Source organism: Orycteropus afer, unplaced genomic scaffold (genome assembly GCF_000298275.1).
Source record: "Orycteropus afer afer isolate SDZICR_OR568_19922 unplaced genomic scaffold, OryAfe1.0 scaffold00180, whole genome shotgun sequence".
Lineage (NCBI taxonomy): Eukaryota > Metazoa > Chordata > Mammalia > Tubulidentata > Orycteropodidae > Orycteropus > Orycteropus afer.
The window spans coordinates 2557842-2570779 of NW_006921767.1; the positions used below are offsets into that span (position 1 = coordinate 2557842).

The 12938-nt window shown below is 38.5% G+C and overlaps 1 protein-coding gene across 1 annotated transcript in view; it reads left to right on the plus strand.

Moving 5' to 3' along the window:
- Positions 1 to 12938, plus strand: part of CNTN3 (contactin 3) — a 410001-nt gene that overhangs the window by 370714 nt on the left and 26349 nt on the right. The window contains exons 14-18 of the mRNA XM_042781845.1: positions 237 to 395; positions 497 to 646; positions 3049 to 3119; positions 4499 to 4733; positions 6700 to 6815. Coding sequence (XP_042637779.1) covers positions 237 to 395; positions 497 to 646; positions 3049 to 3119; positions 4499 to 4733; positions 6700 to 6815 — 731 coding nt within the window. The remainder of the gene's footprint in view (positions 1 to 236; positions 396 to 496; positions 647 to 3048; positions 3120 to 4498; positions 4734 to 6699; positions 6816 to 12938) is intronic.

A 12938-nucleotide genomic window follows, 5' to 3' on the forward strand; every position in this document is an offset into this window, starting at 1 on the left:
TGTAACTGCTAACCAAAAGGCTGGCAGTTCAAATCCACCAGCCACTCCTTGAAAGGAAGTTTAGGCAAGCTACTTCCGTAATGATACTGCCTCAGAAACCCAAGGACAGGTCATTAAGAGTAAAGGTGTCATAAAAGATCTGACTTTTGGACAGTTGTTTCAGACATTGGATCTCAGGCTCAGAAATTCTGCTTCCTCCGCATAAAACCCACTGTTTGCATTCTTGCCTTCCTTAGGTTCACCTGGACCACCAGAAAATGTGAAGGTAGTTGAAATTACAGATACGACAGCCCAACTCTCTTGGAAAGAAGGTACAGACAATCACAGCCCAGTCATATCCTATTCAGTCCAGGCTAGGACACCCTTCTCCGTAGGTTGGCAAACTGTCACAACAGGTAATAACGGAGGAGGCAAATGCCATCAGAACCTATAAAACTGATTTCAAGTCAATGCTAAGATATGCTGGCTCTTACCTCCCTAAAATATTTCTTTATAGTGCCTGAGGTCATCGATGGGAAGACACACACAGCTACGGTTGTTGAGTTAAACCCCTGGGTGGAATATGAATTTCGAGTTGTAGCCAGTAACAAAATTGGAGGTGGAGAGCCCAGTTTACCCTCAGAAAAAGTAAGAACTGAAGAGGCAGGTTAGTGTTGTTGTTTTCTGAGTAATGGGTTAATAAGCTTCCCTGGGAGTGCATTTTTTTCCCCATTGGCCCTGGTCTCCAGGCCAGCAGGTGATCAACCTCAATAATCCATTGTCACAATTATCTGACCTTTCTAATGGCAGAACTAGCCATATGGCATTTGTCAAAGGCAACATGTGTAAGTGATTCTGATGTAGTATGACATTTCCACAAGCTCAGATCATTAGTACACGTTGAATGAATATGTTTTTGTCACTTAAGGTTATAATTGCTATCTGAAATAGTTACCCTGTTAACAGGGAAAGTGCTGTTTCCATTTATAATAAACATTGACAAATTGGTAGGATAATGACATTTGGGAGTTCTGCTGCTAGGAAGTCTCATTCTGCCACCAATCTCAGTCAATGCCCTTAAACATTTGATGAATAGGTGTATTTTGGCCCTTCAAGTGTTAAATTAAGAAGGATTTATTGTGAAAAATTTCCATGTAAAGCAAGTATTAATATAAACCACAAGACTACTATTGTCATTCCCCCTAAAATCCTAATGTTAACATTTAAAATTAGAACATGTACAGAGTGTCACATTATTGAAACATTTGGATAGACCGAGGGATTTTCCTTTTCACAATCTGTAATATTAATTAGCATTAACTAAAATGATATTTGACATAGAGCTAGTGTATCACTTTAGGAACTGAGCCAAGATTAGAGTCATGGAATGTGGTTTAATAATTTGGATGATGCCATTTTACTCAGGACAATTGCACATAATGTTTATTCCAGGTATTAGGAGAAATACAAGAACCATGTCTTCCTTGTTCATTTATTCACACAACATATTTATAGTGTGTCCACTATGTGCTGAACATTTCTTTGATGTTGTGGATGCATTTGAGAACATTGCAAACAATGAAAGATGATCTTGGTGGAACTTATATTCTAGCTGTGTCATGGAAGTTAGTAAGCATAAAATTGTCCATGTAGGTAAGAAATCTGATCCCTGTGTGAAGTTAATAAAGAATATTTCATAACAGGATTTGAGTCTGGGTCATTCTTATGTTAAACCAATGCTGTTCTGAGAATTATGTCTTTACCTGGAATAATCACAGATTAAATGTTCATGTTGGATTTCCTACCATCCCTGGCAAATTGCTTTTCTCAGTTTATTAACCTTCATACTGTGCAAAATGTGTCTTCCAACTGAGTCATGTTTTCTTACTGTTTTAATCATCCTTATGATTTCATGCAAATATGAATTATTTGATGATAATCCCAAAGATATATTATACAAAGACACACATATATGATTAGCCAATATTTGAAAAAGCAACTTGGAATCTTACTTCAGATTGTTGTTGTTGTTAGGTGCCATTGAGCTGGTTCCAACTCATAGCAACCTTATGTACAACAGAATGAAACACTGTGTGGTCCTATGCCATGCTCACAATCGTTGCTGTAGTTGAGCCCATTGTCACAGCCTGTGTCAATCCATCTGGTTAAGGGTCTTCCTCGTCTTCACTGATGGTCTACTTTAACAGGCATAATGTCCTGTTGCAGGGAGTGGTCCCTCCTACTAGCATGTGGAAGGTATGTGAGTTGCAGTCTCACTATCCTCACTTCTAAGGAGTGTTCTGGCTGTACTTCTTCCAAATCTTCGTCCGTTCTTCTGGTAGTCCATCATATAGTCTTCACCAACACCATAATTCAAAGGCATCAGTTCTTCTTCAGTCTCCCATATTCATTGTCCAGCTTTCGCATGCATGTGAAGGTATTGAAAATACCATAGCTTGTGTCAGGCACATCTCAGTCCTCCAAGTTACATCTTTCACTTTTTAATGCTTCAACGAAGCATTTTTGCAGCAGGTTTCCCCGATGCAATATGTCATTTCATTTCCTGACTACTGCTTCCATGGGTGTTATTGGAATAATGAAGTAAGTAAAATGAAATCTTTAACAGCTTTAACAACTCTGATTTTTTCCCCATTTATCATGATGCTGCTCATTGGTCTGTTGTGAGGATTTTTTTTTTCTTTATGTTGAAGTGTAATCAGTGCTGAAAGCTGTGGTCTTTCATCTTTAACCATAAGCGCTTCTTCAAGTCCTGTTGGGTTTCAGCAAGCAAGGTAGTGTCATCTCCATATCGCAAGTTGTTAATGAGTCTTCCTCTAATCCTGATGTTGCAAATTCTTCATATAGTGCAGCTTCTCAGATTATTTGCTCAGCATACAGATTGAATAAGTATGGTGAAAGAATACAACCCTGACACACACCAATCCTCATTTGAAATTATGCAGTATCCCCTTGTCTATGTTAACGACTGCTTCTTGGCAGGTCAGTAGACCTAATTTCAGATTAATAAATGCAAATACAGTTTCACCTCTTTCTCTCTGATCCACACAGTTCCAGAAGTGCCTCCTGCAGAAGTCAGTGGAGGCGGCGGAAGCCGTTCTGAACTCGTGATAACCTGGGATGTAAGTGTTTGGGCAGCATTTTCCCCTTCGGAGTTCTGTTACTCCATGGGTTCCTGGCATCCTGGGTAGTGAGGATGGTGGTAGGATTGTTGTTGTTGTTGTTGTTGTTGTTGTTGTTATGTGCCGTCGAGTCGGCCCCAACTCATAGCGACCCCTCCTTGGGTTTCCGAGGCAGTATCACTACGGAAGTAGGATTGCCCAACCTTCCTTCCGAGGAGTGGCTGGTGGGTTTGAACTGCCAGCCTTCTGGTTAGTAGTCAAGTGCTTTAGCCACTATGCTACCAGAGCTCCTGGTGGTAGGATTGTTGTTGTTGTTGTTGTTTGCCGTCGAGTCGGCCCCGACTCATAGCGACCCCTCCTTGGGTTTCCGAGGCAGTATCACTACGGAAGTAGGATTGCCCAACCTTCCTTCCGAGGAGTGGCTGGTGGGCTTGAACCGCCAGCCTTCTGGTGAGCAGTCAAGTGCCTTAGGCACTATGCTACCAGAGGTGGTAGGATTAGTAGCTCATATTTTTCAATGTTCATTCTGTGCTAGCCACTGTTCCTAGCATTTTGCATACGTTTTTCTCATTTCAACCTCAGAACATATTATAGATGAGAACACTGTGGCACAGAGAAATTAAACTTCTTGGCCAAGGTCATATGGCTGGTAAATATAGGAATGGGAGTCAGATCCAAGACACTCAAGGCTTGCCTTCACGGCCTCCCACACAGCCCCACATACTCGGCTACATCTCATCTTTGAGTCTCTGTTTCATCCAGGCCATTCTCTCAGTCCTTGCTTTATGACATAATTATGAAGTATTTTAATTAATGCTTTTAAAGTCAGAATGTTTTCTGTATTACTTGAAGACGTTGATGATAAAATACCAAGTCAAGGCATTGTCGTAGTGTATCAATAAGAATTTTTGCATGACCCAAATACAGCTTTGGGTTTAATAAGTTCTTTTGCTTTTTTTTTTTTTTTTTAATGTTACTCATTTATACTTAATCATCATAATATCAGTGTGTGATTTATTTCCATAAAGTCAACATTAGGGATGAGATTGATTTTATGTTGTGTAAGAGATAACGTAGATTTAGCTGAAAGTATATCTTGTGATTAGGAACTCCTACTGGGACTTCAGTATTCTTGGCTATATGAATAATCACAAAAAGTTCTAGCTCATTGCCTTGATGGCTTTGAATGAGTGGGTGAGTGGAAAATGTTTATTTTAAAGCAGCTGACTCTTCTGAAATTTTTCTTCTTTTTCATTCAGCTGCTTAGTACAAGGTAGATTGTTACTTGATAGTTTTACAAACAACTAAGAATTATAGCTCCCCTTATTTTTGCCTTGTCCTCCTATGTGAAAATGATCTAACATGTCTTTCTTTTGTAGCCAGTCCCTGAAGAACTGCAGAATGGTGAAGGTTTTGGGTATGTTGTTGCTTTCCGCCCCTATGGGGTGACCAACTGGATCCAGACAGTGGTGACATCACCTGATACCTCAAGATATGTCTTTAGGAATGAAAGCATCATGCCATTTTCACGCTATGAAGTTAAAGTGGGTGTTTATAATAACAAAGGCGAAGGGCCATTTAGCCCTGTGACAGCAGTATTTTCTGCAGAAGAAGGTATGGGAAACATTATGATTATATATCAGTTCCAACCCCATAAACCAGTTGTACTCCAAAAACTGATTTTTAAGTTCTTGGTAATTTCATATGTATTTCTGCAGAGGTGCGAAATTATAATTAGATTCTCAATACTGGTCATAACATCAACAAATTTTAATTTTCAAATGAAGTTTAGGCTCTATTATTACTCCTCTTTTTTTCACATAAGAAAATGGAAACAGATTCTGCTTTCCTAAGGGGACGGGGAGTGATTTATTGGAAATGTACTAGGACATTTCAGTAAATCAAAAAACCAAACCAAACTCAGTGCCATCAAGTCGTATCCAACTCATAGTGACCCCTCCTTGGGTTTCCAAGGTGTTATTACTACAGAAGTAGATTGCCCAATCTTCCTTTCGAGCAGCAAATCAAAGAAAGAGTTAAAAGTAAACCTCATGAGGAGTTTTAATCAAGAAACACTGGGGTCTTCGGAATTGACTTCTTTTTCTTCCTCATCAGAGGGCCAACACTGATATGATTGGCCCCACATCTCCTACTCTCTCCAAATCAAGTTTCAAATTATCAGGAGAGAAATCTGATAATTTTATCTTTGAGCCAGAAGTTTATCTGAGTTTTAATCAGCCATGGCCAGGAGCAGGACCATTTAACAAAGAAATGAATATTGAGGGGAGGAGGAGCTGTAGCAGAGCTCTGCCTTGAGAAGAGAGACTCACTTTGAGCTACATAAACCTCTGATAGTTGTCTATTTCAAAGAGAATCTTCTCTCTACGTACATGTCTATCCACTCATTCAAAAGAGTAGGCCCCTAGCTCTTGCTCCACTTCATTTAAGTTTTCACCTGGGAGCCTGGTGGACTAGAGAAGGCATTCACTAAATTTTTATTGAATAAATTAACTCTGTAGACCTTGACTTTCAGCAAAACAAAAATAAAGTAGGGAGAGTGGGCATAGCAGGTGCTCTGGTGGTACAGTGGTTAAGGTATTTGGCTGCTAACCAAAAGGTCAATAGTTTGAATCCACCAGCTGCTCTTCAGAAGAAAGATGAGGCAGTCTGCTTCTGTAAAGATTTATAGCTTTGGAAACTAATGGGACTCCCTATGAGTCACAATTGACTCAATGGCAGTGAGCTTGGTTTGGTTTGGTTTGGTTTGGTTCTAAGGTATGAGCGATTCCAAACAGCAGCTCTAAGACGAAGAGGAGACAGATGAAGATAGGAAAGATAGGACAAGAGAAGAAAAGAAAGTAAAAGAAGATACCAGAGGGGAAATACAGGGGAGGAAAGTATGTATTTTTAAGGCTTTTTAGCCAGGAAAAGTCTGTGGCTATGATGCCATCTCTCCCTAAGAAATAGACCAATGTCTTTATTTTTGAGACATGTATCTTAGTCTCCTAGGACTGCCATAACAAAATACCACAAGACAGGTGGGTTTAAAGAACAGAAATGTATTGCTTCACAGTTCTGGAGCCTAGAGATCAGAACTCAGGGTGCCAGTGGGTCTGGGCTTTCTGTCTTCCCACTCCAGGAGAAGGTCTTCCCTTATTTCTTTTAGCTTCTGATAGCCCTGCATGTTTCTTGGATATCCTTGGCTTGTACACAGATCTTCTCGCAATGTCTTCCTCCTGTGTATGACCCTGTCTTCATGTCTGTTCCACCCTTTAATAAGACATCATTCAGAAGAGATAGGATTAGCACCCACTCTACTTTGGTATGACTGAACTGATGTTTTCAAGGAAATATTTTACTTCAAACAAGGTCATATTCCCAGGTATTGGGGGTTAGGATTTCAACATATTTTGGGGGAGCATAATTCAATCCATAACCACATGATTCATGTTTTCAAATATTAGTGAATATTTTATAAATATTTGCAATATGTTGAAGTATTTTCAAAATGAGAATTTTAATAGAGCTTTTAATTAACTACCAAAATTATAGTTGTATTTCAATTTCTGTTTCCAATTAGAGCCTACAGTAGCTCCATCTCAAGTTTCAGCACATAGTTTATCTTCCTCAGAAATTGAAGTTGCATGGAACGCCATACCATGGAAGTTGAGTAATGGATATTTACTTGGCTATGAGGTAATTCTTTTTAAAATTAATTATTTTGTGTATATATGTTACCATGCTACCTCATCTCCTTTTATTTAAAAATCTTTTAAAGGTCTTCTTAGGTTAAGTCTAATTTTTGTTAAATATATTTTTGTTAAAACTTATTTTTGTTAAAATTTATTTAATTTCTAACACACTATCTCATCAGAGTATCAATAAGCATGGAATTTAACTTAGCAAGCTGAATGAAAATAACTGCTATTGGAGGAGAAAAACAAAACTAAAGAATGTGAAATGAAATCACGTGGACCAAAACTTTTAGATGGGTTGACAAAAAAAAAAAAAAAAGAGGATAGAATTAGTTGCAATATTCAAGTTTATAGGAAATTAATGTCAATAGGAAATCACCTTCCTGTAGCTCTTTGTCTTACTACCTCAATGCCCTTGTTGAATTTTGGAGTTCTTATTTAGCTTCTAGAGAAGAGAGCTGTATCCAACATGCTTCTGGTTTTCAAAGAAATCTCTCTCTGATGAAATAAGATGAAACATCTGAACCAGAGGATAACTCAAGACCAAGTATAATGGGTGTCAGAATAAGTCACCCAATAGGAAATATTTGAGTGGCTAAGAGGCATGAGCCATTTTGAATGGCTTCATAAGGATTGTTGTTGTTAGTTGTCATTGTGTTGGCTTTGACTCATGGTGACCTTATATGTGGAATGTTAGAGTCCATTGTTGCAGCTGTTGTGTAGTGCCTTCCAACAGATAAGCTGCAACAGTATGACAAACTGACAGACTAGTGTTCATAAGAATATTATTAGGGAGCTACTGTAGGCTTCTCATCATCTTTTGGTCCTTATAGCCACTGTTACGGAATTGAATGGATTTTCTATCTAAATATTCTTAGGTTCTTGTGCTATGAGAGCCAAGTTCCTCTGCTGTATTCTTATGGTGTTTTATTTTTTCATTTCCACTCTTTTAGCCTTAAATTTGGTGTTTCTGTCTTTGATATGTCTTTCCTTATCAAAACCTGCCTACACAAGAAGGTTCCTGTAGGAGGCCCAGGCCACAGATAGCTTTGAATACTAAGAAGGATCATTTGACCTAGGTTCCATATGCATTAGAGAGCAATTAGATTTTCTTGAACAGAGAACTAGTAAGATATAAAAGTATTACAATGTTTTTGACAGTGATACTATAGGAGTCATATGTTGTGATTCTAGTCCCACCAAGGGGTGCCTTCTTTGGAAACTTCCCTGATGATTGTAAATTCTGGTTCAATGGCAGGCTTACAAGGGCATTTTATACCACAGGGCCATGTATGCCTCCACTTGACTATGCAATCTCAAATGATTGCACCACAGTGGCAATTCGATAAAGCCAACTGATCCGTGGGTAAGCCAATCAGATTTGTGTTTTAGATATTGAAGTAAGTAGTATAAACATTGTAGTTAGTGAGTGTTACACAGTAATATGTTGAACGCAAGACTCAGTTCAGATATGTCAAGCTAAAGTTGTGGACAAGCAGGAAAAAATGTAGTCTGCAGAAATAAGATGGAGTAAATATGTTGTTATTGTGTGCTATTGAGTCGATTCTGACTGATAACATTCTCTTGTTCAATTCTTAAGAATGGAGGAATGGAGGGGGTGAGGACCCATGGAGCCTTAAAGAAAGCAAACTAGAGTAGTTTTTTTTTTTTTTTTACAATTATCAAATTCTCAAGTAACTTGATGGTAGTCTTTCTTAGATTATCTTGCTCTTACTTTCATTAAACTTACATTTTATTTGAAGTACTTTGAGAGAGTTTCTGTTCCTTGTAACCAAAAAGCATGGACTTGAATAAATATTAATGATTAAGGAGAGAAAGGATAGACTAGAGCCAGGATGCTCAAAGTATGGACCATGGATACCTACAAAAGAATTGCCTGAATTTCTTGTTAAAAGGTGAGCTCCAGGATCCCTCAAGAGGCCCAGTGAACCTAAATATCTAGGAATAGATCTTGATAATCTATATTTTCTGTAACTATCCATGAGGAAGGGGCATTGGTGGTTCAGTGTAGAATTCTAATCTTCCATGCAGCAGACCAGAGTTCTATTCCTGGCCAATGCCTCTCACACATAGCCACTACCCATCTTCCATGGAGACTTCTGTGTTGTTATGGTACTGAACAGGTTTCAATAGAGCTTCTAGACTAATAAAGACTAGGAAGAAAGGCCTGGCAATCTGATTCTGAAAATCAGCCAAGGAAAGTCCTATGAATCACAGTGAGCTGATCTGTAGCTGATCATGGGGAAGGATCAGGCCCAGACAGTGTTTCATTTCATTATGTGTGGGGTCACTGTGAGTCAGGGGCTGACTTGATGGCAGCTAACAACAACAACAATCTATAAAGGAACATCTTTCTGCATAGTTAAATTTAAGAAACACTGGTTTTGATAAAGACATGTCAAAGACAGAAACATCCAAATTTAAGTATAAGAGAGTGGAATTGAAAAAAATAAAACACCATAAAAATACAGCAGAGCAACTTGGTTATCATCTTACAAGAACCTAAGAATATTTGGATAGAAAATTCACTCAATTCCATAATAGTGGATTAAAGGACCAAAAGATGATGAAAAGCCTACAGTAGCTCCTAATAATTAGAGAAATGGCAGTGGCATTGACAGAAACTGTGAATAGAATGGAAGGAGACCAGTTATAAAAGAATGTAACTTTGAGGTCAGATCTATGCCAAATCCAGTACTGCCACTTACGGGCTGTTTTGAAAAGGTTACATAAACTCTTTGAGCCTCTTTGCCTCACCTGAAGTATGGGGACAATAGTAGACCTAACCTCATTAGGATTCTAAGAACTCTGAATGAGATTAGCTATGTAATGTGCTTGACACTATTTCAAGCTCGTAGTAATAATAAGTAACTGTGAGTTATGATTCAGGAGAATTATATATATATATATACATATATATATATATATATATGCTATTGTTGTTGTTAGGTGCCATTGAGTCATCTCCAACTCACAGCGACCCTATGCACAGCCAAATAAAACACTGCCTGGTCCTGTGCCAGCTTCACAATCCTTGCTATACCTGAGCCTGCTGTTACAGCAACTGTGTCAATCCATTTCATTGAGGGGCTGCCTCTTTCTCGTTGACCCTCCACTTCACCAAGCATGATAGTCTTCTCTAGGGAATGGTTCCTTCTGACAACATGACCAAAGTAGGTGAGACAAAATCTGGCCATTCTCACTTCCATGGAGCCTTCCAACTGCACTTCTTCCAGTACAGATTGGTTACTCCTTTTAGCAGTCTATAGTACTCATTACCATTCTTCGCCAACACCACAACTCAAAAGTATCAACTCTTCTTTGGTCTTCCTTATTCATTGTTAAGTTCTCACATGTATTAGAGGTGATTGAAAATATCATGGCTTGGGTTAGGCACACCTTAGTCTTCAAGAGACATCTTTGTTCTTCAGCACTTGAAAGAGGTCTTTTGCAGCAGATTTGCCCAATGCAATATGTTGTCTGATGTCTTGACTGCTGCTTCCATTGATGTTGATTGTAGAACCAAGTAATATGAAGTCTTCAACAACTTCAATCTTTTCTCCATCCATCGTCAAGCTGTTTTTGGACCAGTTGTGAGTATTTTTGTTTTCTTAATATTGAAGTATAATCCATGCTGCAGACTATAGTCTTTAGTTTTCATCAATAAGTGCTTCAAGTCATCCTCACTTTCAGCAAGCAAAATTGTGTCATCTGTGTATCACCAGTTGTTAATGACTCTTCCTCCAATCCTGATGCCACATTCTTCTTCATATAGTCCAGCTTCCCAGATTATTTGCTCAGGATACAAATTGAATAAGTATGGTGAAAGGATACAATTCTTATGCACTCCCTTCTTGATTTGAAACCATGCAGTATCCTCTTGTTCTGCTTGAACGACAGCCTCCTGTTCTATGTACAGGTTCCTCATGAGTACAATCAAGTGTTCTGGAATTCTGATTCTTCTCAATGTTATCCATAATTTGTTATGATCCACACAATTAAATACTTTTGCATAGTCAATAAAACACAAGTAAACATTTTTCTGTTATTCTTTGCTTTGAGCCAAGATCCATCCAACATCAGCTATGATATTCCTCATTTCATATCCTCTTATGAATCTAGCTTGCATTTCTGGAAGCTCTCTGTCAATATACTGCTGCAACCATTTTGAATTATCTTCAGTAAGATTTTACTTGCATGCACTATTAATGATACTGTTCAATAATTTCCACATTCTGTGGGATCACCTTTCTTTGAAATGGGTACAAATATGGATCTCTTCCAGTCATTTGGCCAGGTAGCTGTCTTCCAAATCTTTTGGCATAGACAAGTGAATGTCTCCAGTGGGGCATCCATTTATTGAAACATCTCAGTGGGTATTCTGTCAATTCCTGGAGCCTTGTTCTTTGCCAATTCCTTCAGTGCAGCTTTGACTTTTTCCTTCAATACCATCAGTTCTTGATCATATGACATTCCTGAAATGGAGGAACATTGACCAATTCTTTTTGGTACAATGACTCTATGCATTCCTTTCATCTTCTTTTGATGTTTCCTGCATCATTCAGTATTTTGCCCATAGAATCTTTCAGTATTGCAACTCAATGCTTAATTTTTTTCTTCAGTTCTTTCAGCTTGAGAAATGCTGAGCATTTCTTCCATTTTGGTTTTCTAACTCCAGGTCTTTGCACAGTTCATTATAATAATTGGCTTTGTCTTCTCAAGCTGCTCTTTGAAATCTTCCATTCCCCTCTTTTATCTTGCCATTTCTTCTATTTGCTTTAGTTACCCTCCACTAAAGGGCATGTTTCAGAGACTCTTCTGACATCCATTTTGGTCTTTTCTTCCTTTACTTGTTTTATATATATACACATATATGTTTGTTTGTTTGTTTTTCCCAGTAGATAGTCTGAAAAATATTCTCGAGCAAATATTCAACTTTAAGCTCCCTTGCCTCGGGGGAGTTTGTTGAAGGGAAAGAAAGAGAAGTTGCCTACAAGATTCTTCTCCTCTGAACTTTGTTTCCAAAGCTCAAGCACTTAAGGAGATTGTTCTATGTATCCTGGAGGGAGAGAAAAGAGGCAATGCCACTGGGGAAATAGGAAAACTAATGAGATATTTCCCTAGATATGAAGAGATTTCTGATGACTTGGAGCAAATAAAGCTCTGGGGATTTCACAAACTCCTGGGCCCACCCCTGTCCAGTGCCCTAGTTTGTGGCAGTGTTTTCTTGACTCATCAAAGATTTCCCAGTCCCTAAGCATGACCCAGAACTGCTGGTACTAAATGAATCAAATAGAATGTTACTGTAAGTTATTAAGTTATCTCAATAAGACGCTAGGGAGCCCCAGGAGTGACTGAGGTTACATCTCCTATTAGCTGAGCAAGAGTGGATTTCTGTGCTAAATCAAATTTATTTTTTACAAAAATCAAAGATCATGTGGGGGTGTTCTTTGTGATTTTCTTAAACATTTTATTGTGGTGAAAATATACATAAAATATACACCATCTGAACGATTTCTATATGTACAATTCAGTGACGTTGATTACATTCTTCACATGTACAACCATTCTTGCTATCTTTTTAAACTCATTCCACCTCCATTAACATAATCTCATTTTGCCCCCTAAGCTAAAACTCCCCATTCCCCACTCCATCCAAACCCTGGACACCACTAATAATCTTTGGTTTCTATATATTTTCTTGGGAGATTGCATATAAGTGAGATCACTTGTCCTTTTGTGACTGACTTATCTTCACTCAGCATATTTTCATGGTTCATCCAGGTTGTGCTGTTGCTAACTGTATACAGATCCCCTCCCCTCAAGGAAGGAGAAGTCAAACCTCTTCACACTGGTTACTCTTGACTTGAGGACCAGGGATAGGGGTGAGGGAGTGAGGAGGTGAGGGGTCTGTAAGGTTTATTTTGTTTCCTCTACTTTGCCAAGTTGAAAGACCATGTGGTTTTGCATTCCTCAGTTGGTGGACTGAGATGCACACCCCCTATTAAGAGTTTTTCTCTTTGTGAGGCATATTACAAGAATAATAATTCTTGACCTGGTCATATTTTATGAAGTGGTTAGAGGAATAATGACAGAATATATA